The 21,987-nt window shown below is 47.3% G+C and overlaps 1 protein-coding gene across 1 annotated transcript in view; it reads left to right on the forward strand.

The window, feature by feature from the left end:
- TYR (tyrosinase) overlaps positions 1-20,087 on the forward strand; it is a 42,535-nt gene extending 22,448 nt beyond the window's left edge. The window contains exon 5 of the mRNA XM_083170171.1: positions 19,482-20,087. Coding sequence (XP_083026297.1) covers positions 19,482-19,699 — 218 coding nt within the window. The 3' untranslated portion in view covers positions 19,700-20,087. The remainder of the gene's footprint in view (positions 1-19,481) is intronic.
- The last annotated feature ends 1,900 nt before the right edge of the window (positions 20,088-21,987 follow it).

A 21,987-nucleotide genomic window follows, 5' to 3' on the forward strand; every position in this document is an offset into this window, starting at 1 on the left:
TGCAATGTGATCCTGGGTGTTAAGGACTCGCCCAGGTCGCATTGTATATGCGATCCTTCGTAAAAGGGTCCCCAAGCGTTAAAGCATCAGTCTCGGGGGGGGGGGGGGTGTAACTCATACTCCCGGAATGGTTGCGTCCCCCCAGAAAGGTGGACAAAGGGTTAACACAAGAGTAGGGGTCAGAAATATAGTAGTACAATGGGGAAACATTCACATTATTAAATGGAAAATAACACAACACTGACTTGCCGGTGTTTTGTTTTTTTTAAACGGATCCATATATACATATGTATATTAATTTCTGTATGTGCATGTATATTTATTATACATCAAATATCTCTATATAGAAAAGGCTGAATACGCCTCACCTCTAAGATGAAGTACCACCTGTGACCACTAGAGGCCACTCAGCGGGCCAAATTACTCCTTAGAAAGTAAAAGCAAAATGATATGTTTCAGACTTGCTGGATATGGAGAGAGGGAGTTGTGAAGACAGAGATTGGGGGTAGGGGGATGAGCCGCCAACGGGACAGGCTTAGGTAGGGGGATGAGCCGCCAACGGGACAGGCTTAGGTAGGGGGATGAGCCGTCAACGGGACAGGCTTAAACATTAAAATAACAGTTGCACAAACTGTATGCGATCCTGGTTGGTATGACCCAGATCACATTGTATATATGGCTTTGTGTAGCTGTGCAGATCCTCATAGCCCACAGTACTGCCCCAACCTACCATATACTTTTATTACACATTATATTCCCACAGCTATTTACCACATGGATACGGGTCAGACCAGTACAGTAGTACAACGGGGAACACTCACACTAGTGGGAAATAACACATCAGACACTGATCGGCTTGTCAGGCTTTTTATTGGTGACAACAACAGATTCATATAGAGGCCGCTCAGCGACCAAATGACTCCATAGACAGTGACAGCAAAATGATGTTTCAGACTTGCTGGATATGGAGAGAGGGAGTTGTGAAGACAGAGATTGGGGGTAGGGGGATTACCCGTCAACGGGACAGGTTGGGTAGGGGGATGAGCCGTCAACGGGACAGGCTTAGGGGGATGAGCCGTCAACGGGACAGGCTTAGGGGGATGAGCCGTCAACGGGACTGGCTTTAACAAGTTGCATAAACTTTAATGATTAGGTTTGATGCAATATAAACTGACACAAGTCAAATCAACTGTAAACTTTCCCAGGTTACGGGATAATTGATGTTAAGGGCTCAGTGAGTCCGATGTCCAGGTTATATAATCACGCTGGGCATCTCGTCTTCCTCCTCCTCCCCCTCCTGCCATAGGAAGCCGACATCCACCAGCTTCTTGTAGATCATCCTATAAAAACAACCTCTGATCAGTGACTGTTATTGTAGAGACACAAACGTTTGCCATGTACAAGTCATCTCATTATTCCCTGGCCTGCTGCTATCTGGCGCCTGCACCATGTTACTGGCCCTTACTGACTACATTTATCCATGTGATTCCTCTTTGGACCAATAAGAGCGCTGATACTGTGGGTGTGACATGACAAGGACGGCCCCCTACAGGAAGCCCAGTGTACAGTGTTGTAAGATCCCTCTAATGGGGCCACACACCGAGCGATTGCGGCCTATTTTCTGTGATCTGACTAGATTGCCTAGAAATGAAGCACGCATCGCTGTGTGTGTGGGGCCCATGGCGATGCGTGGCCCATGTGTTGCTATCACCGGGAGATGCAGATACTGCACGCAGTATAAATCTGGTCATCGCCTGTGTTCTCTCTATTGAGAACATGGGCAGTGACAGATCACTGAGGTCTGCTGAGAGTGAGAGATCTGTGCTGAGAGATCTAACCTCACTACGTGTGTGTGTGTGTGTGGGCCCCATCATTTACATGGCTTCATTTCTCCTATTACATTGTTACACTCCCTTAGTATAATGCAGGGTTGCCTACCCTCCTGGAATGGCCGGGAGAGGGGAAACCCTCCTGGAGAGCTGTCTGACTCCCGCCCCCCCCCCCCCCCCCCCTTTGGCGGAGAGGGCAGCCAGCAAGTAGACAAGTATGGTATAATGATATATACATGTCATACTAGTAGGATACCAGCCCATCAGCGCTGTGTGAGAGAACTTGTGTAGCGGCTCCGGCTGCAGCAGATATGGAGATACCATATATACATCACAGCATGTGTGTAAGACAAGAGACCTTAAATCTACCCCAGCGACCAGAGCAGGGAGGACGCGCGGATTGTGCCGGCAACCTACCCGGGAGAGGAGTCTCTGCTGCTCACTTCTTCCATGCTCCCAGAAGAGGCAGTGCTGCTATCAGTGGCCATTTCCGAACAGTCACTGCTGTTATCGGATAGGTCCTCGCGCTCAGGACAGTCACTGCTGGTATCCGATAGGTCCTCGCGCTCAGGACAGTCACTGCTGGTATCCGCCAGGTCCTCGCGCTCAGGACAGTCACTGCTGGTATCAGAGAGCTCAGTAGATGTAGTATCATCTGAAAATGAGAGACAGAATCCAATTGGTTGCTATGGGCAACAACACCTCTTTTCATTGTAGTATTTGTACCCCGTACTGTCTATGGGCTCTATGTAATAGGATGTGAGTTCTGTGATGGGCGCAATCTCCTCTGTAGTGCGTCTGAACATAGCAAGAAAAGTGATCAGAAACAAGCAGCCCATACATGACACCTGGGGGAAACTTACCATCAATCGGGAAGTACGATGCCACCACTTCATGAATAGCTGCTGCCACCGCTGCTGCCACATAAGCCTTTCGCGCCACTTTAGCGTCCAACTTAGCTGACTGTTCATCACACACAATGGCGCAAGGCACGGGGTGCTGCACGCTGGTGGGGATCTGCACGCTTTTGGGGATCTGCACGCTGGTGGGGTGCTGCACACTGGTGTGGGGCTGCACATTGGCTGGGTACATGGTCGTTCCCTTCAGCCTCGCAGACTTGCCAGGCTGTAAGGAGCAGAGGAAGAGACATCATGAGCTGTGACTACAGAACTCTCCGCAGTACAAGCACTTTCTACCATGGAAGCAATAGAACAGATCCGAGCAGTGGAACCAGCTGTAACTTCACCATTGTGATTTATAATTTATTGGTACAGGTTGAGTATCCCGTATCCGGATATCAGTTATCCGAATTATTTCAAAACCGTGGGTTTTTTTTTTGGAATAGTTCAAACCCCCCCCCCCCCCCCCCCCTCACGGAACTCGCGCAATGCACTCCTGGGACTGCTGGAGACGCCGGAGATGATGCTGAAGGCCTGCCATGTACGCCGGAGGACTCCATGGACGCCGACGGACCATCGGGGACCCACCAGGGGACAGGTAAGTATGTTAAAAAAAATAATAATATTCCAAAAACCGTAAAAATCCCTTATTCGGATTGCTCGTGGTCCCGATTATTTCGGATAAGGGATACTCAACCTGTATAACTATTAGTACCGGCGTCAGCAGTTATAATAAGTTTATAGCAATGTATAACATACCTCCCAACTGTCACGATTTTAGAGGGACAGTCCCGATTTTCGGGTCCTGTCCCACCCACGGCAGGCATTGTCCCGCTGCGGGGGGTGGCAGTTGGGAGACCCCCCAATCTAGTAGAATAGACGCTGTGCGCATGCGCACAGCGTCTATTCTCGTATGAAAATGAGGTTGCGGCTAATTAGCATAAGCCGCGCCTTCATTTGCATATGCCCCGCCCCCTTTTCGGGCGTGTCCCTATTTCTTCAGATCAAAAGTTGGGAGGTATGGTATAATGACTGGAAGAAGGTCCGCTCAGCTTTCTTACTATATATTCAATAAGTTTCATATAATGGCTGTAATATGTAACCATTGTGAAGCTGCCCATACACGGCCCGTTGTGGACCGGCTCTGTTCTGTACTATGTATCTACAAAATATGTTCTGCACATACGTTTTGTACTAGCTACGCATCGCATGGCATGCAAAAAGGCATGCGATGCGTGCTATTTTAAGTCCCAAACGGATCCGTTAAACAGACCGTGTATGGGCAGCTTTAGTGTTATATTCGCTGGAGAGGGGAAGTGACCATGTCCCTAGGTACCCGGGGGTAGGCACTAGTGCACAAAGGGGGTACCCAATAACTAGAACACCACCCACCCCCTGATTTTCTTTTAAACGTGTGCTTGGGTCTGTGATCAAAGCCCCGCCCCTCACAGCATAACGTCATGAGTAGGGGGTCTGTTACTTCTGGCATTATGCCAAGAATGGGCGGAGCCTAATAATGCAGACTGTCTGGACCTGACTATCTTCACCTGCGCTGCAGTAACAGTGAGTGTGTGTGTTTATCTCCCCTGACCCACTCCAGAATGCACAAAATGCTCTGTTCTTGGACTTCTCTCTTAATTTGGGATGACCATCGGTGTAGTTGCCATCGATGGCGATATTGCAAGTAGTCATTGATGGTAGCCATCTACAGTACGTAATCGTGGTTTCACCGAATAATGGTCATCCCCTTTATGTGACAGACTGGCAATCTGTTCCAGGGGCAGGGCCCCACAGGTGTTATGTTGCACCATCGATGAAGGCAAACCATCTGATTCTCCCCCATTGATGGCAATAATGTGGTGTTCTACATCAGCCATAAACAATCAATCACAATGAACCATCGATGGTTCTTGGCCAGCCCTACTTATATTTTATGATTGCTATCACCTTTCTTAACAAACAACTAGTTCAACCCAGGTGACAGCAATCATAATATCAGAGGGAAGCCCATGAACAGAGCATTGTGTCCCTCCTGGAATGGGTCATGTTGGGAGAAACCCCCCGCTTACATCCTGTGTTTCCCCTGGTATGAGGGTCACCAGCAGGGGTGCCAGATCATCCCTTTAATAAGTGCACATATGAATTACACAGGTCCCAGGGGTCAGAGTTCATACCAACTGTCTTACAACATCAAATCTGCAGTTAATATTTTTGTAACACAGGTTCTGGGGCTAAACATGACTGCTCATCTGACATAATGACACCTGGGACCTGTGTATTTCATATGTGCGCTTATTACAGGGATGATCTGACAACACTGGTCACCAGGCGCATGGGCAGTTAGTGGCAGTTAGTGTCAGGCAGGAGGAGAACGGGCAGGAGGCAGGTACTGGCAGGAGAAGGAGCACACTGCACACAGCCAAATATGGGAGAGGGGGTCTCCAGGGGGAACCTACTTGTACGACAGCAGCAGAAGTGCTGCCGAACTACAAAGCCCAGCAATTTGGGGAGATGGACGCTTCAGTGCTGATAATGTGAGAGGCTAATGATGAAACGTGAGTGTAACTACACAACATGCCCACATTATGTGACACTGCTGCCTGGGAATTGTGCAGGGGGGGGGTACAGGACAGATACATAATGGTGTAAGTAATACACCGCAGGCCCTGGGGAGGACCTCGGACTGGAATACATCTCTGTTTGTGAAGGAGTCTGTGCCCATGTTACTGTGATACCCATAAGCACTGCACCCCGCTTGAATCCCCCCCCCCTTAGAGGTGAAGAGCAGTGTTACCCTTTTTGTTACATGGATGTTCAAAGAAACCTATTTAGGCTACAGAACTGGACAAATCACCCTAAAATCTGCCCAGAAACGCCCAATATTGGATAAGCTCCTCCCTATTGCGGCCTCTGTATCCTCTGTATGTGCAATGTACAACCCATAATTATAACCACGCACTTACCTTCCTGCTGGGTGCAGGGATGCACATTTTGCTGCAAAGACAGCCCATAATTTCGCAGGTAACTGCTAAAATTCAGAGTAACACAGTAGGTAAAGCAGGAGAGAAAATATCCGCTTCTTCACCTGATTCTGCCAGAAAGTCCTCTGACACAGAGCCTTTGTGATGTCATAGTGATGTCATGGGACAAGATGGCCGCCATTCAGCAAAAATGTAGTAAAAGTCTCCAAATTGTGTTTAGGGATAAGGGGGGCAGAACAGCGCACATCCCAACTGTCCTGATTTAAAGGCCTCAAAGGGGAACGGGGAAATTTACAAATAATCACCTTTTGTCTGCGGATTTACCTCCAAACCTATGGATTTACTATTCAGCGGTTTGGAAAATAATTGGCGGGTGGATGAAGGTGATATTGGGTATTACTGTATATATCTCAGTATCTTCTAACCATACCATAACACCGTCATACGGATACAACATTGGGATATGTGCAGCAGTTTTACCATTGGCAAACGCAGCACAGAAGTAGGGATAATACAGTTACTATGAGGGTGATGGAGAAAGGGGGCATAGCGCGAGGCCTAGACCCCGTGACTGCCTCCATGAGCCATGACCCCGCCCCTATGAGCTGTGCCCCACCCACCCACCCACTTTTTTTTTTGTGTGCGCAGTTATGTTGCTAAGGAAATGACAAACATTATTAGTGGGGGCCCAAACTCATGGCCCTCCAGCTGTTGTGGAACTACATGTCCCAACATGCCCTGCAACTGTTTTAGCAATCCATTATATAAAATCTGTGGCAGAGCATGCTGGGACGTGTAGTTCCTCAACAGCTGGAGGGCCATGAGTTTGACGCCACTGTTGTACTTGAGATTAATTGCTGCTTTTTATGTGGGGGCCCTTTCTGTGTGTGGCCGATCCTGTCGCTGAAATTATTTGTGCATATCCTGTTTACTATAGTACATAAGGGTGGGTGGGAGCATCCAAGGACATTTCCATCTTGCACCCCCCCCCCCATTTTTTACCCTCTTCTATCATGTGCTCTTTGGGGCCTAGTATTCAAAACAACTGCAGTGTCACTCCAGCAGGGGCGAATTAATATTCTATGAGGACGTACACAACACTGAAGGGGGTCCGTGGGTCAAATGATGCGAATAGTGCCATTTTTGCCCCGCGCCCGCAGTGCAATGCCTGAAAAACAGCATTTCCTGTCGAGGGGTCGTGGTTAAAACGGAGTGATCGCTCTGGCCATGCCCCCAAACAAGTAGCCACTGCTGTGGCCCCTGCCCCCCTGAGCTGGGTAAGTATCTTATCTCTAGAGCCATGTTGTGCGGGGAGAGTAAGTTCCAGCTTGTTTTGTGGGGGCCCAAACAAACTACAGACGCTGTGACCTAATCTCACACCTGACTGCATGGTTGGAAATTTTTTTTTTGGGGGGGGGGGGCTCCCTTCCAGTGTCGCCGTGCGAGTGACATCATAACGACAACGTCTAGGGAAGAGCGGGTTAGGAATGGGGCAGGCAGCCACAGCAGCGGCCCAGGAAAGGGAGAGGCAGTAGCTGGGAGCCGCAGCACTGGCCAGCAGAGCACGGTGAGTATGAATGGGGACGATGTCAACGTTATGACCTATCTCTGGGGGCCAGATTCTCTAAGCTTCAAAAGTGATAAAATGCAGTGTGATAAACAGCCAGCCAATCGGCACCTGCCTGACATTTTTCAAACCCAGCCTGCACTGTGACATGTCAGACAGGAGCTGATTGGCTGGCTGTTTATCACTCTGCATTTTATCACTTTTGAAGCTTAGCGAATCTGGCCATGGGGGAGAGATCAGCAGAATCTCTGTGGCCAGATAGATTGAGTTTCCCTGCCAGGCTGCCATTGATATTACTGCTGGAAGGATTTAGGGAGCAAGGAGATCTGGTGCTGATGATGGTGGGAGAGGGGGGTGGGGTCTGTCATCTGAAGAAAGGGTCCTGACTGCCAGCTCCTACTATGACGCAGTGACACTATCTGTAGAGCCAGTTTGTACAGGGAGAAATTAAATGCTCCTCTCTTCGTGGTGGCCCAAACAAACCAATCATTTCAACCACAGTCGTGTGGCAGACCCTGGCACTGAAATGATTGGTTTGTTAGTGTGTATGTCCTATTTCCGCAACATAATGGTGGGCGGGAGGGCCCAAGGACAATTCCATTTTACACTTCCTTTTTTTTTTTTTTTGGCATTATGTGCTCTATGGGGCCTAGGTTTCTAAAACTGCCATCCTGTCTGCCACTGCAGTGCCACTCCGAGATGGGCCACTTGTTTGTGCCGCATACTTGTGTCGCTTAGCATAGTCATCCAGCTACCTCGGTGCAACCTATTGGCCTAAAAACAACATTGTGAGCTGTCAGGTATTCAGAATAGATTGGAAATTAATGTTATTGAGGTTAAGGTACTTGTGTATTTGCAGGGCGCCCAATTTGCATACGTACTGCACCGTAGGAATATTTTACTTAGTTAATTTTTAGTGCACCCCTGTGCAGTGCGATGCGATTTTTCATTGTATAAGCACCCATGCGATGCGATGGTACTTCATTTTAAAAGCACCCATGTGATTTTATCGCGTGCTATATTACACACCCCCACTATCCACGTCACCCCGAAGCGTGGCGAGCGCACACTGTTACCCGTCCTCCGGACCTTTTCATACCCCCACTATCCACGTCACCCCGAAGCGTGGCGAGCGCACACTGTTACCCGTCCTCCGGACCTTATCCACGTTGGCCTGGAGTTGATTTTATAAAATGTGGCGACCGAAGCGAGCCACCGAGCCCCGCATGGGGACGTGGAATACATGTGAAGTAATCTGCGTCCCCTCGCCAGACTTTATAGAATTAACTCCACGCCGACGTGGATTTTGGCAGTATGAAAAGGTCCGCCACACTTCGGGTGACGTGGATAGTGGGGGTGTGCAAAAAAGCATGCGATAACATCGCTTGGGTGCTTTTTTTTTTTTTTCAATTAAGTCTTTATTTATATAATTTTCATATAAAAAAAAAGAACATAGAAAAACAGACACTTTAAAACATATACAACCCCAATACACAAACATAAAACATTAGACATATACACTTGGTTATCACATGATCAGAAATTCTCACGATCTTAGACACAGATCATAGAAAGCGTATCACCCGCATCCAATTAAATAACAAGCCTAGATATCCCAGATATACCTTTCACCCTCCACACCCTTTTCTTCATAGCCTTTTCTATTTCACTGGATTAGGCCCATAGTGGTCCTCTTTCGGATCTAGAGAGAAGACCTCTTTTTCCTACCATATCTACCCCTTGCTGTGGCTCTTTAAACTCTAATTTCTAGTGTCATTATCTTAATTTTTTTTTTTTTTTTTTAAAGTGAGTGCCTATCTATCATATTATCTTTCTATATATATATATATATATTATCAATAATTGTGAACCGCTTTAAAGTATTTAGAGTTGTGCCATATGTCCCAAATTTTGTGGAATTTCTGTATTGCTTTACGTGAAGCGAATATAAACCTCTCGTGATCAAACGTGTAATTAACCAAGTTAATCCACTCCTCCATATTCAGACTCTCCCGCGCCATCCAGTGTCTCGATATCACTACTTTAGCTAGTGACGTCAGATTACGTGCAAGTTGTATTTTATCCCTTATTTGAGGGCACACTTTCCATATGCCCAATAATATATTTCTTTCATTCAGTATGCCCCCTGGAATACCCAACTGGATCAGTACATCCTTAACTCTATCCCAGAACCTGCTAACCTTCTGGCAGCTCCATAAGAGATGCCAGAATGTTGCCCTTATTTCCCCGCATTTGGGGCAACTGTCTGAACTCCGGCATTTAAAGTTTTTCAATCTAACCGGGGACATGTAAGTCCTGTATAGAATGTTAACTTGTATCTGCTGTACACGCATCGAATTTGTAGCCAGCGATGGAGCTTTCAGTGCCATCAACCAACTTAGCTCATCTAGATTTAAGATGTCTCTTTGCCATCTTTCTTTAACTGATCCTATTATCTCGCCTTGCTTATATGAATGCAGGTATTTATAAATTTTTGAGAGTCCCTTCTTACTTCCCAATTGCATCAAATATTTTTTACCTGGCGAATCCTCCAGTACCAGGACTCTATTGTTGCTATAATTCTTAAGTGCGCTTGTTAGTTGGAGAAGATTGAAAACCCTATTATTGGGGATGCTAAATTCAAGCTGTAGTTGGAGGGTTGTTTTTAACTCATCCCCTTGAAATACCTGTCCGAGGGTTATTATCCCATACCTTTTCCAAATGCCCTTTCCCTGTGATTCCTCCAAGGCCCTAATTGTGTTTATGGACAAAATTGCGGTGTCTGGATCGGTACCGGTGTATCCCATTAACTTGTTTGCCCACCTCCAAACTCTAATGGCCTGGTTTACTAGGGGGGGAAGATTTCTGTGTGGCCCTCTCACCATCAACCTTTGAAATGGAGTTATGCCAGGGTCTGTTAACTCAATGAGATTCTTCATTTCTAACAACTCTTCATCACCACGCATCCAAGTGCTAATATGTAGCAGTTGTGTTGCGATATAGTATAGCTTGAGATCAGGGAGGGCTAAGCCTCCCTTATCTCTATCTCGACTGAGTATTTCTATCCCGATCCTTGGCTTTTTATTTCGCCACACAAAAGAGCTTATCAAGCCATTGATTTTTTTAAACACCTCTTCTTTCAAGTACACCGGGGAGTTTTGAATTACATATAGGAGTTTAGGCAATATAGCCATTTTTATGAGATTGATCCGCCCTATTTGTACTATTGGTAGACTACCCCAACACCGCAATTTTGCCCTCACCTCCTCATACAAGGGGTCTATGTTGTCATATACATAGCTCTCGGCAGAGTTCGTCAAAACTATCCCCAAATAACGAAATTTATCTACTCTCTTCAGCGGTACGTCTCTAGGTATATGCAGGATGCCCCGCCCCCCCAATTGTAGTATATTTGATTTGGCCCAGTTTATTAATAATCCCGAGTACTCGCCATATATTTGTATTAACTCTATCACTATCGGGAGATATTTCTGCGGCTGCACCATACCCACCAATAGATCATCCGCATATAGGGATATCATGCAGTTCTCAGTCCCGACCCTTAGCGCCGTTCTTAGCATACACGCCAGGGGTTCCACCGCAACCGCAAATAATAGCGGAGACAGCGGACACCCCTGACGTGTACCCCTAAACAGAGAGAAGGGAGTGGAAAGCTGACCATTAATCAGTATTCGAGCTGTAGGATTTTGATACAGTAAGGAAGCGAGTTTAATAAAACCCTCTCCCACTCCGAACGCTCTTAATGCAGCCCATAAAAACCTCCATTCCACGGAGTCAAAAGCTTTGTTGGTATCAAATGAAGCAATAATTGACTCCGTGGATCGCCATTTCGCATGCTGTATATATGCAAAGACCCTCCGCAAATTTATCATGGTAGATTTGTTCGCCATGAAGCCAGTTTGGTCTCTATGTATTATCTGGTCCAATACCTTATTTAGACGGTTAGCGAGGATCTTTGCATAAATTTTTGCGTCGGCTGTTATGAGTGAGATGGGTCTATAAGAATCTATCTGCAACGGGTCCTTCCCATTCTTTAATAGCGTTATTATTGATGCCTCCATCATAGATGTGGGTGTCCCCCTCTCCTCTCTCATCCCCAGGAACAATTTATGCAGATAGGGGGCTATCTCACTAGAGAATTTTTGATAAAGTTCTGCAGGAAAGGATTTAATAGCCTCCGTTACTTCCTCTAGCTCGATCGGGCCATCTAAGAAGGCTCTGGATTGATCATTAAGACGGGGTAGTTCTATTTTATTCAAAAAATTTTGGATCTCTACATCGTCATGAACAAGTTTGGATCTATATAACTCATTCAAATAATTCATAAATTCCGCTCCTATTTTCCCGGGATCTAGGGATATTTCACCAGATTCTAGCCTTATCCGAGGAATATTATTTGGTGGTTTTTCTTGTTTGATTAAATATGACATCAATTTTCCCGCCCGGTCTGATTCAAAATACCACTTATATGAACCATACTTCATCCTACGACAGGTAATGTCCTTCAGGTACTCCACCCACTCTTTTTCTGCATTTGCCCATCTCTCTTTGATATCATCTGTAGGTTGTCTAAGGTATTGGGTTTCTAGATCTAATACTTTATCCTCCAATTCCTCCCGGCGATGTCTGTGTTCTTTCTTTAAAAAGGCAATTTTCTTAATAAATACACCCCTCAAATATGCTTTGCCAGCGTCCCACACTGTACCCCAACTTGCTGTTTCCGCGTTAAGCTCAAAAAAATCACACACCATTTTTCCCACTTCCTCCTGAGTGCCCAGCTGTTCCACCCAATATGGTTGTAATTTCCAGGGTATAAACCCTGTCGAGATCTTCAAATCCAGCCGGGCAATCAGGGGGGAGTGGTCCGAGATCCCTCTGGCATTATATTCAATATGAATGACTTTATGCAGAAAATTTTCAGAAACCAAAATCATATCTAATCTAGAGAATGTGCTGTGGGATAGCGAATGGCATGAGTATTGCTGGCGCTTTGGGTATCTTAGCCGCCATGGGTCTGCCCACCCTATTTCAGTAACAAATTCGGCAAAACGATTTCTCGATCCCACATCATATTTCACATCTTTATGCCATCTATCCAACCGTGGACAAAGCACATTGTTGAAGTCCCCCATACATATCACCGGGTTATCAGGATAGGAGGCAACAAATTCTACTGCGGCCTTCAGGACCTCAAACGAAAAGGGGGGGGGATGTACACTGCTAATAGACAGATACGTGTTCTTTCTAGACTACAGTTTAAGATACGTGTTCTTTCTAGACTACAGTTTAAGAACACGTATCTACCTCCCGGATCAATTTTACATGCATGCATTTCAAACATCAGGGATTTTCTAATCATGACCGAAACCCCCCTGGAGCTTGCTGTAAAGAAAGAGTGGAAGGAGTGTGATATCCAAGGGCGTTTTAAAGCAGGGGCTCTTTCTTTACACATATGTGTCTCCTGGAGACAGATCACCTCTGCATTATATTTTTTGCATTGTTTAAACACTAGTGCCCTTTTACACTTATCATTCAGGCCCCTGATGTTCCATGTCATGATCTTAACCATTGGAAACTTCCTTCCACCAATTCCAGACTGGCATATAGGGAGGTTTAGGGTTACTTCCCAACATTACTGCATCTTTGATCTTTAATTCCAACAAGTGTATATCAAACATAGACCTAGACATTGACATGACAGAACACATACCCTCCCTCCCTTCCCACCCTGTATGGCCTATACCCCTAGGCATACTTTATCCAATCCCTTTCTATCTAACCCTATCCTATTCCTCTGGCTTTGTTACTATAAAGCCACTACCAGGGTCCGCCTTTACCCTCCCTGTGCCAGATTAGATAAACAAAAACTTGTCGTAAATTTTACCCATCTCCCTCCCCCCCGCACATCCCATCAATCCTAATATAAGACTACTACAATTGATCAACCGGTTCAATTTTGCTTTAAAGCTTCGAGACATTCATGCAGTGTCATTAATCTCCAGCTATCATAACTGTTTTTTGCCCTGATGGTTTTGATCGAGCCAGTGTGCAGCCTCACTGGGTGTTTGGAAAAACTGAGTCCTGCCGTCGACCACCACCCTCAGCTTAGCCGGAAAGATCATTGTATAGGGCAAACCAATTTCTCTGAGTCTTGCTTTTACTTCACGAAACCTGGCTCGGTCTTTCTGGACCTCTATCGCAAAGTCTGGATATACTGACACGCGTTTTCCATTAAATGAGAGATCTTTTTTTTCTCTTGCCAGTCTTAAAATAGTGTCTCTGTCTTTAAAGTGCAACAGCTTCGCAATGAGGGTACGAGGGGGACCTCCAGGGATTGGGGGCCGCCCGGGAATGCGATGCGCCCTTTCCACTGCAAACTGTCCCGTAAGTGACTTATTACCCAGGGCTTGTACCACCCACTCTTCAATAAATTTTTCTGGTGTATTTCCTTCTGCTCCTTCGTCAAAGCCAATGAAGCGCAAATTATTACGCCTAAGCCGCCCCTCAATGTCGACCATTTTGCGCTGCATATCCTGCATTTGGCCTGTCATTTTTTTGACCTGGCTCTGGAGTGGCGCTACTGTATCTTCTACAGCCGATACCCTACTCTCCACTTCGGCCACTCGATCTCTGATTTTGCGTACGTCATCTCTCAGCAGCATTAGGTCGCTTTGTATTTTGTTGGTTTGTTCCACCATACGCGACTCACTAGAGTTGATGGCCTCTAGCAGTTGTTGTAGGGTGACTTCTTGAGATGGAGGGTTTTTATTCTCCTTCACTGGAGTAGTGTGCGGTGTGCTGGCCTGGGAGCTGTTACCAGTCTGGTGTCTGGCAAATTTTTCTAATCGTGCTGCAGCTGTATTTTGGCTGGATTTCCCCATTATTATTGATTCGTAATAGCTTACTGTTTAAAAGTTCTGGTTACACTGCAAATATTTTTGCCAGTTTTTTTTTTTTTTTCCTATTGATCAGTATGGGCAAGGGCCTTTCTCAGCCAACCTTCATTGCTTGATTCTCAATATATTAGTTCTGATATATATTGATTAATGCAAAGGGGTGCAGTTCAAAATACCTTTGTCGCTGTTGGCAGGTCAATTTCTCCTGGCTTTCAGCATACAGCCTGGGTTCCTGCGGGCTCTATAGGCCGCCGTGCAGCCGTCCGTCTTCACCAGTTATATTGCCCAGAGATGCTCAGCTCCGTTTTTGGGCTATCACATGGGACTGGAGCCTGGGATATCAGTGCCACTTATACCACCGTCACCACGCCGCACTTGCTCCCTCGTTCTCTGCAGCGGGGGGCCCGGGCTGCCGCTCTGCTGTGCCTTGCACGCTGTCCTCGGGGCCTCTCTCTCCCCGCGCGTCGCTTGCTGGCACCGGGTACTCTGTACTGCAGCTACGTGTGTTGGCTCCGGGATTCACTCGCTGGCGCCGGGAGCTCAGGGATGACGCCGCTGATGACGCGGCTCCTGTTTCTCTGTATGGCAGCGCCTTTCTCTCCCCGCTGAACCAGGTGCTTTCTCGCCAGTCTCTCCTGCCGGCGCCCAACCCCACCGAATCAAGGGATCAACGTGCTGCACTCCTCCACCGGGGGTCACCGCGTCCACAGGCTCAGGCTCACGCTTTTTCTTAGAGTGGTATGTGGATGTGCATGGGAGAGAGCTCCTTAGTTCATGGCACAGGGAGGTTCAGACACACGCTCTCACTCGCGCCCTGCCGTGGCCACGCCTCCCCAACCTTCCCCCCCTCTATTTCTTGGGTGCTTTTAAAATGAAGTACCATCACATCTCATCGCATGGGTGCTTATACAATGGAAAATCGCATCGCACTGCAAATGGCATGCGATGCGATCCGCGGGCAGGGTGCAGTGAATAAATGAACTAGTGAGATCGCATTGCACTGCACGAAACCATGCGATGCGATTTCACTATGCAGAATAGCCCACTACGCCCTGCAAATACACAATTACCGAGGTTAATAATAGGGGATGCGGTCAATTTCCCGGCAGTCAGAATCCCGACCACCCATAGAGGGAGAATAAATTAGCGTGCCAGCTGCATGGCGAGCCCGCAAGGGAGAGCGGTCACATCTCCCCCCACAGTGTTTCCATTTGGCCATGCTAAACTGGTTGTAGAGCATGCTGGGATATGTAGTTCAACAGCAAATATAAATCTTACACCTATTGCTGTCATCTACCTCCAAACCAGGGCATAAGAATCTGCCTTGTGGGCATGGGCCACAAACCTGTTCCTTACGGTACATTAACCATGCTTGCCTTACACACGCCCTCTAATGTTTGTCTTAGCCAGGGCTGACCTTAACATTAGGCCGCTGCCTAGGGTGTCCGGATCCTGGGGACTCCTCTGAATCAGAGTTAAGGGTGTCTCTAACATTCACCCTTGTTGTTCTGAATGCAGGCAGCGACTGTTCAACTTCTAAGACGCCAGCTACTGGAAAGTAGACATTGATGTGTGGGTTGGGGAGGAGTGAGGCAGTATACCAGGGATGGGGAACCTTTAACCCTCCTGCTGTTGAACTATGCATCCCAGCATGCCCTGCAACAGTTTTAGCATGGCCAAATAGCAAAACTTTTGCAGGGCATGCTGGGATGTGTAGTTCAACAGCCGGAGGGCCAAAGGTCCTCTCTCCCTGCAGTACACTGAACATTTGCCTAGGGTGCTGAGGCACCTTGCATCGGCCCTGGTCCTATCCCCCTTAGCGTGAGGCAAGGCTGTCTCAGAAGGGCAACTAAGAATTCTCAGCCAGTCGTCAGTCTCCCATCTGATTGGCTGAGAGAATTCCACTTATGGGTTTGATCCGATAAATGTAATGTGCAGCCCCTCCAATCCGATGCGCATCAGGTCGGCAGAGATGTCAAACACATCCGATTTGGGATGATTTCTCAACCCGTAAGTGTATGGGCACCGTAAGTGCAGATGGCTATACCATGCATCCATTAGGGATGGCCATCGACGCATCTTCCATCGATGGTTCCCATTGATGGCAGTTTATCCTGGAACCATCGATGGCTGCCGATAGAATGGTTTATAGCCAATCGGCAGCCATCGATGGTTCCCACCATCGTCTACTTGCGCATGTGCAGAGGAAGAACGGGGCGGCCGCTGGGAGGTGCGCGCATGCGTGATAGAACTATACCTGACACGCTGGATAATGTCTCTTCTGCGTATGCGCGCACCATGCACGCACCCGGCTCCTGCTCCGACTTGGACTCGGAGAGGGTAGTATAGCCGGGCAGCTGGCCAGCAGGGGGGGGGGGGAGAAAAAAATCGCCATCGGATGCCATCCATCGATGGCATCAAACTATTTGACCCTCGCCTATCGATGCCGAAAACATCAAACACTAGGTCCCGACCATCGATGTTTTGGGAACATCGATAGTCGATGGCCATCCCTAGCATCCATACTGTATATCATATGGCGTTATCGCTGCAGAGGTCTCTGGAGAAATTGTTACATATTAAGCTACCGTACAATATAATTTTCAGGGATATTTTGGTTTCTTTTACACTATTGCATGTATTTAAATGTCAGATCTGTTAAGCGCTTATGGATTCTATAAACACACTTGTCCCAGAATACGATCAATGCAACGTATAGATCAGCTGTTACTGATACGCTCGCAAGATAAATGAGACTCTTTAAACATGGCAGGGAATTGCAGCGTCCCTACAGGGATTGGAGGATCAGGCAATTGTCTTGGGCCACAAATCTTCGAAGATAGGATGGTCAATAGGAGACGAGTCCGCTGTGTTTTCCCAACAAACGAGGCGGTGTGTTAGAATTCAGGCTGCCATCGATACATCAAGACTTAGAGGCTGCATCAGTAATTAATACAGGGATACTGATCTATACAATGTACAATGTATAGCCAGAACCTGGAGCCTCTTGTATGTGTTTTGTTAAATAGTTAAGTTGCGGTAATCTAATGGTGTATACCACCTAGGAACATGAGATAGGCATGTGATAGCTGGGGTTTTATAAGGTGGGGAGAGGGGGGGGGGGGGGCTTAATTTTCTAAATTGCACCATATATCTTTGTATCTGATGTGATGGATTGAATTGGACAGTGATAAAGTACCAGACAATCCGCTCCTGCCATGTTAGGGGCTGTGATATAAAAATGACAGGAGCTGGTTGCTACGGGTTCTCTCTTCACTTTCTTTGTACACTTTGGTGGAAATTGTCTAAAATGGGATTTCTATTTCGCGTGGGATGTTGCTATGGGAAACCAATTAGAATCTATATATTTAGCACTGCATACCTCCCAACAGTCCAGATTTTTAGCAGACAGTCCCAATTATTAGGGCCTGTCCCGCTGTCCCACCTGCGGCCGGCAGTGTCCCGCGGTGAGGGGGGGCTGTTGTGAGTCCCCCTGTCGGCTGCTGAGCAGCAGGGAATAAATGCTGTGCGCATGCGCACAGCGTCTATTCCCGCAGCCAGGGGGCTGGGGGCTTGGGTAGAGGCTCATACAGCCTCTGGGTCCTGCCCCCATAGCGTCGAAATGGGGGCGTGGCTTCGCAGGAGAGCTGTGAGTATAGGCCACGCCCCAAAATTAGGCCACCCCCCCGTTACCACTTTGGGGGGTATTCAATTTGTGCCGATTATTTCCTGATGGGGGAAATATCGTCAGTCCCCTTTTCAATGCTGTCGGTAACGACTGCATTGAAGACTGTCAGATCCAAACTTTTTTTTTTTCTTCTAATCGGTTTTGTCTGCAACGGCTGCAGATTATCAAAGTCACAGGTGTTTTTCAACATTCAGCGGCCATTTTCACCGGTCCATGGACTTTCCGACACTAGGAACATTGGATTCCTCTATCGTCAGATCAGACGAAAACCGCCCGGGACACCGGCTGTCGGGACATTCCGACTGTCGGAATCCATGATTGAATAATATTAATAATATTAAAGTAGAGTAAAGGTGCCCATACACTTGTAAGATTTATCTTCAGATCTGGCTGGTTCGAACAAAAACATGGTTATGGATGAGTGACAGTTTGGCAGTTTTCCAGCATTTCCAAGCAAATGGTCAACTGTCATCTGCTCTCATCCATAACCATGTTTTTGTTCCAGCCAGATCTGCAGATAAATCTGCGTGTGTATGGCCACCTTAATACATTTCCCATTGGACACACCAAAATGATTTGCCAAGCTGTATTCGCTGATCTTGGAGAAACTGCCCTATTTTACACCCCTTGTTGTATTATTGGACGGTCTATATACTATAATGCCTCTTACTGGGCAATTTGTATAGTTACTGGGATCTCTGGCAGCCAGACAGCAATTCCCAGGAACAGGCTTAGATATTTGCCAAACGTCAATAAGTAATGGTGGCAAATGGTTTCTTCCATTGATGGCTGAGAGCCAATAGTTCTCGACCATTGAAAGCAGAGTGAAAAAGTATGTATGTATGTCCCCACTGCTGGTGGCCTGCTGAGCCCTGCTCCCATTTTTGATTGGTCTGTGGCCCAGCCAGCAATGACCATCAAATGCAACAAACTGTTTAATTATGGTTAATGTGCCATAGAGGATTATCATCCCTGGCACTACCCAAGGGTGAACTGCGGGCCCGGTGCCTCACCACGCTCGACACACTAATTTATTCTTCCTCTATGGGTGTTGTGGGATTTCAACTGCATCCCCCCATCCCTTTCCATACATGTGCGCCGACACTTGACAAGTCGGGCAAACCAATCAGAAAAGAAAAAGTTGGTGGTTGTCTGGTTGTCGACACAGGACCAAACGGCAGCTTTCACCTCGTCAGCACCTGCAGTTCAAGGAGGTTCTGCCACACCCGTCGTACGTACAAGGAGGCATTACTTTTCAATCGAGCCTCACATTTTTACAGCAACTCTTTTTCTACAGAAGAGAATAGGACTAGCAGCCCCATCAGGTTATTAGTAGGTACTACACCTACATTATAGAAAAATGGGTACTATGCATAGCTTTCCCTCTGAGCCGATGGTCCGGATGCAAAAAAAAGTCAGATAGTGACATAGAAGTTTAAACCGTAACTGAGCAATGGACTTACAGTATATATTTAGAGTAAACGTTGTACACTCTACTAAAATGTCTAAATGTAGAAGCTTATACTGTAAACATTTTGACGTCTAAATGTAGAAGCTTATACTGTAAACATTTTGACGGTTTTCTCTTTTAACCACTCAGGTTCCATCCAAGACTTCCTGACGCCGTATCTGGAGCAGGCACGACAGATTTGGCAGTGGCTTCTGGGAGCCGCGGTAGTAGGAGGCTTACTTACGGCAGTGATAGCCTTGCTGGCGCGCTTGGTGTGTCGGAGGAGAAGACGGCCACCGGCTGAAGAGACCAGGCCTCTTCTCATGGAAGCCGAAGATTATCACAGCACCTATCAATCCAATCTATGATGCGAGAAAGATATTAGTACGCTGCTTTTTTTTTAAATGGGACTTTAATTATATTGTGATACACAATGTGTGTAAAACAAATCCCCCACAGGCGGTGTAATACTCCAAAAAAAGCAGGATCTATTTTTTTTTTTTTTTTACTGGGTTTTATCCTTCCAATATTTTTGAGAATCAATATTGGTCCTTTTTTATTCCAGGTCGGGTACAGTGTTTTCGTCTGTTTCAGTGACGATGGGTTAAATATGCCTTAAGTGTGTAATGCATATATATATTGCTATTGATTGTAAAATATCCAGTAGCTTATACTGACCCGTGTGGATTGTCGGTAATTGTCTACAATGTGTCCAAACATTAAACCCAGTCTTACTTCTTTTTTTTTAAACTGTAAGGCAGTTGTTGAGCGGTTTGTTCTATTCAATATGTTCTGCTGGGGGGGGGGGGGGGTGGTGTGCTTGTGGTTGAGGTATCATGCTAGCAGGGTGTAATGTAGGTCTGGCCAATCCGATCCTTGATAGCGAATAGTTTTCTAGATCACTCAGATGGTACCCAGGTGTAGTCATTACTGTTTATTTTTCAAATGTGCTGCATTTGGGCTCGGTGCTATAAAGGGTGTGATCTCATAAAGAAGGGGCAATAGTACCACCAATTTAATTACACCATACAGTAGCACAATCTTATTTACATTACACTGCAAATATTGTTGCTGATTTATATTACACCCAGGGCAGCCGAGAGGGGGGGGCAGGTACTAATTACCCGGGCCTGGGCTTGCTGGAGGGGCCCTGGTCCGACCCACCCCTTCTCCCTCCATCCCTCCCAGCATCAGCACACATACAGCATGTGCTGTGCTGACAGCAGGCTCAGCATGTGTGTCTCACTGACAGCGTGAGAACTCATGCTGAGCCTGCTGTCAGCACAGCACATGCTGTAGGTGTGTGCTGCTGAGTTTAGAGTTTACTTTCACCCCTTTTGGGGGCGTGGCCAAAGCGCTAGAGGTGGTCACACCCCCCACTTAGGCCACACCCCAAAAATGTTACCGGGGCCCAGCATTCCTCTCGGCTGCCCTGATTACACCCCACAGTGGTGGCCCTTATTCACCATGGTATTGCTCTAAGGTGTGTGAGGAAAGCAGAAGAGTAATAAGAAAGGGGAAAGGTAACCAGAACAGTGAATTCTGAGGGGAACAAGGGAAAAGATAGTAGGGAGATGGTAAGGTACTGGGCAGAGAGAGTGGGACTTCCAAATGCTATGCAGATAAAGGGGGAGATTCTCTAAAGCAGAAATGCGGTAAAAACCCCATACCTCCCAACAGTCCCGATTTTATCGGGACAGTCCCGATTGTCAGGGCCTGTCCCGATGTCCCACCCGCGGGCGGCAGTGTCCCGCGGTGTGGGGGGGCTGTTGGGAGTCCCCCCTGTCAGCTGCTAAGCAGCGGGGAATAAACGCTGTGCGCACGCGCACAGCGTCTATTACCGCAGCCAGGGGACTGGGGGCATGGCTAGAGGCTCACAGAGCCTCTGGGTCATGCCCCCATAGCGGCGAAATGGGGGCGTGGCCTCGCGGAAGAGCCGCGAGTATAGACCACGCCCCAAATTAGGCCACGCCCCCCGAAAATTTCGGCGCAGGAGCATCGTCCCGATTGACGAATTTCTAAAGTTTGGAGGTATGAAACCCTGTTATCTGGGTTTTTACAGCACTTCTGTATGCTCTGTCCCCCTCCGCAGTGGCAGCGCTGTGGAGGGAATCGCCAGCAAAACCTGGCGATTCCCTGCAGAAGCCTATGGATCCCTCCCAGCATGCCCTGCAGCCCGCGCCGCACTCTGCACATGTGCAGATGGACTCCAGTGTCTCAGACCCGGAAGTCCAGCGCCGCATCGCAAGGGACAGCTCTTATCGCAAGAGCGGTCCCTTGCGTTAATGATGGCATATGTTAGAATGCGGTGTCCGGCAAAGGGGGCAAAACAGTGCTGTAGATATTAGAACATCCCGCCCAAAGGAGTAAGAAGCTAGATTTCGGGCAGAGAAATGGGAAACCAACCTGATTCTGGGCAGAGAGCATGGTGGCAGCAAGATGCCGGACAGAGAGGAGAAGCTGGGCATGAAAAATGGGAAAGCAGACGGATATTGGAAAGAGAGGAGGGCACAGATGGATTGATAGGGGGTGGGGGTGGGGGGAGACTACAGCTGCTGGACACAGAAAATAGAAAAGAAACCTATAAATGAAGCTACATAGATAGCTAGAGAGAGAGAGATATATATATATATATATAAAAAAAAAGAAGCTAAAG

This window comes from Crinia signifera, chromosome 2 (genome assembly GCF_055691185.1).
Source record: "Crinia signifera chromosome 2, ASM5569118v1, whole genome shotgun sequence".
Classification (NCBI taxonomy): domain Eukaryota; kingdom Metazoa; phylum Chordata; class Amphibia; order Anura; family Myobatrachidae; genus Crinia; species Crinia signifera.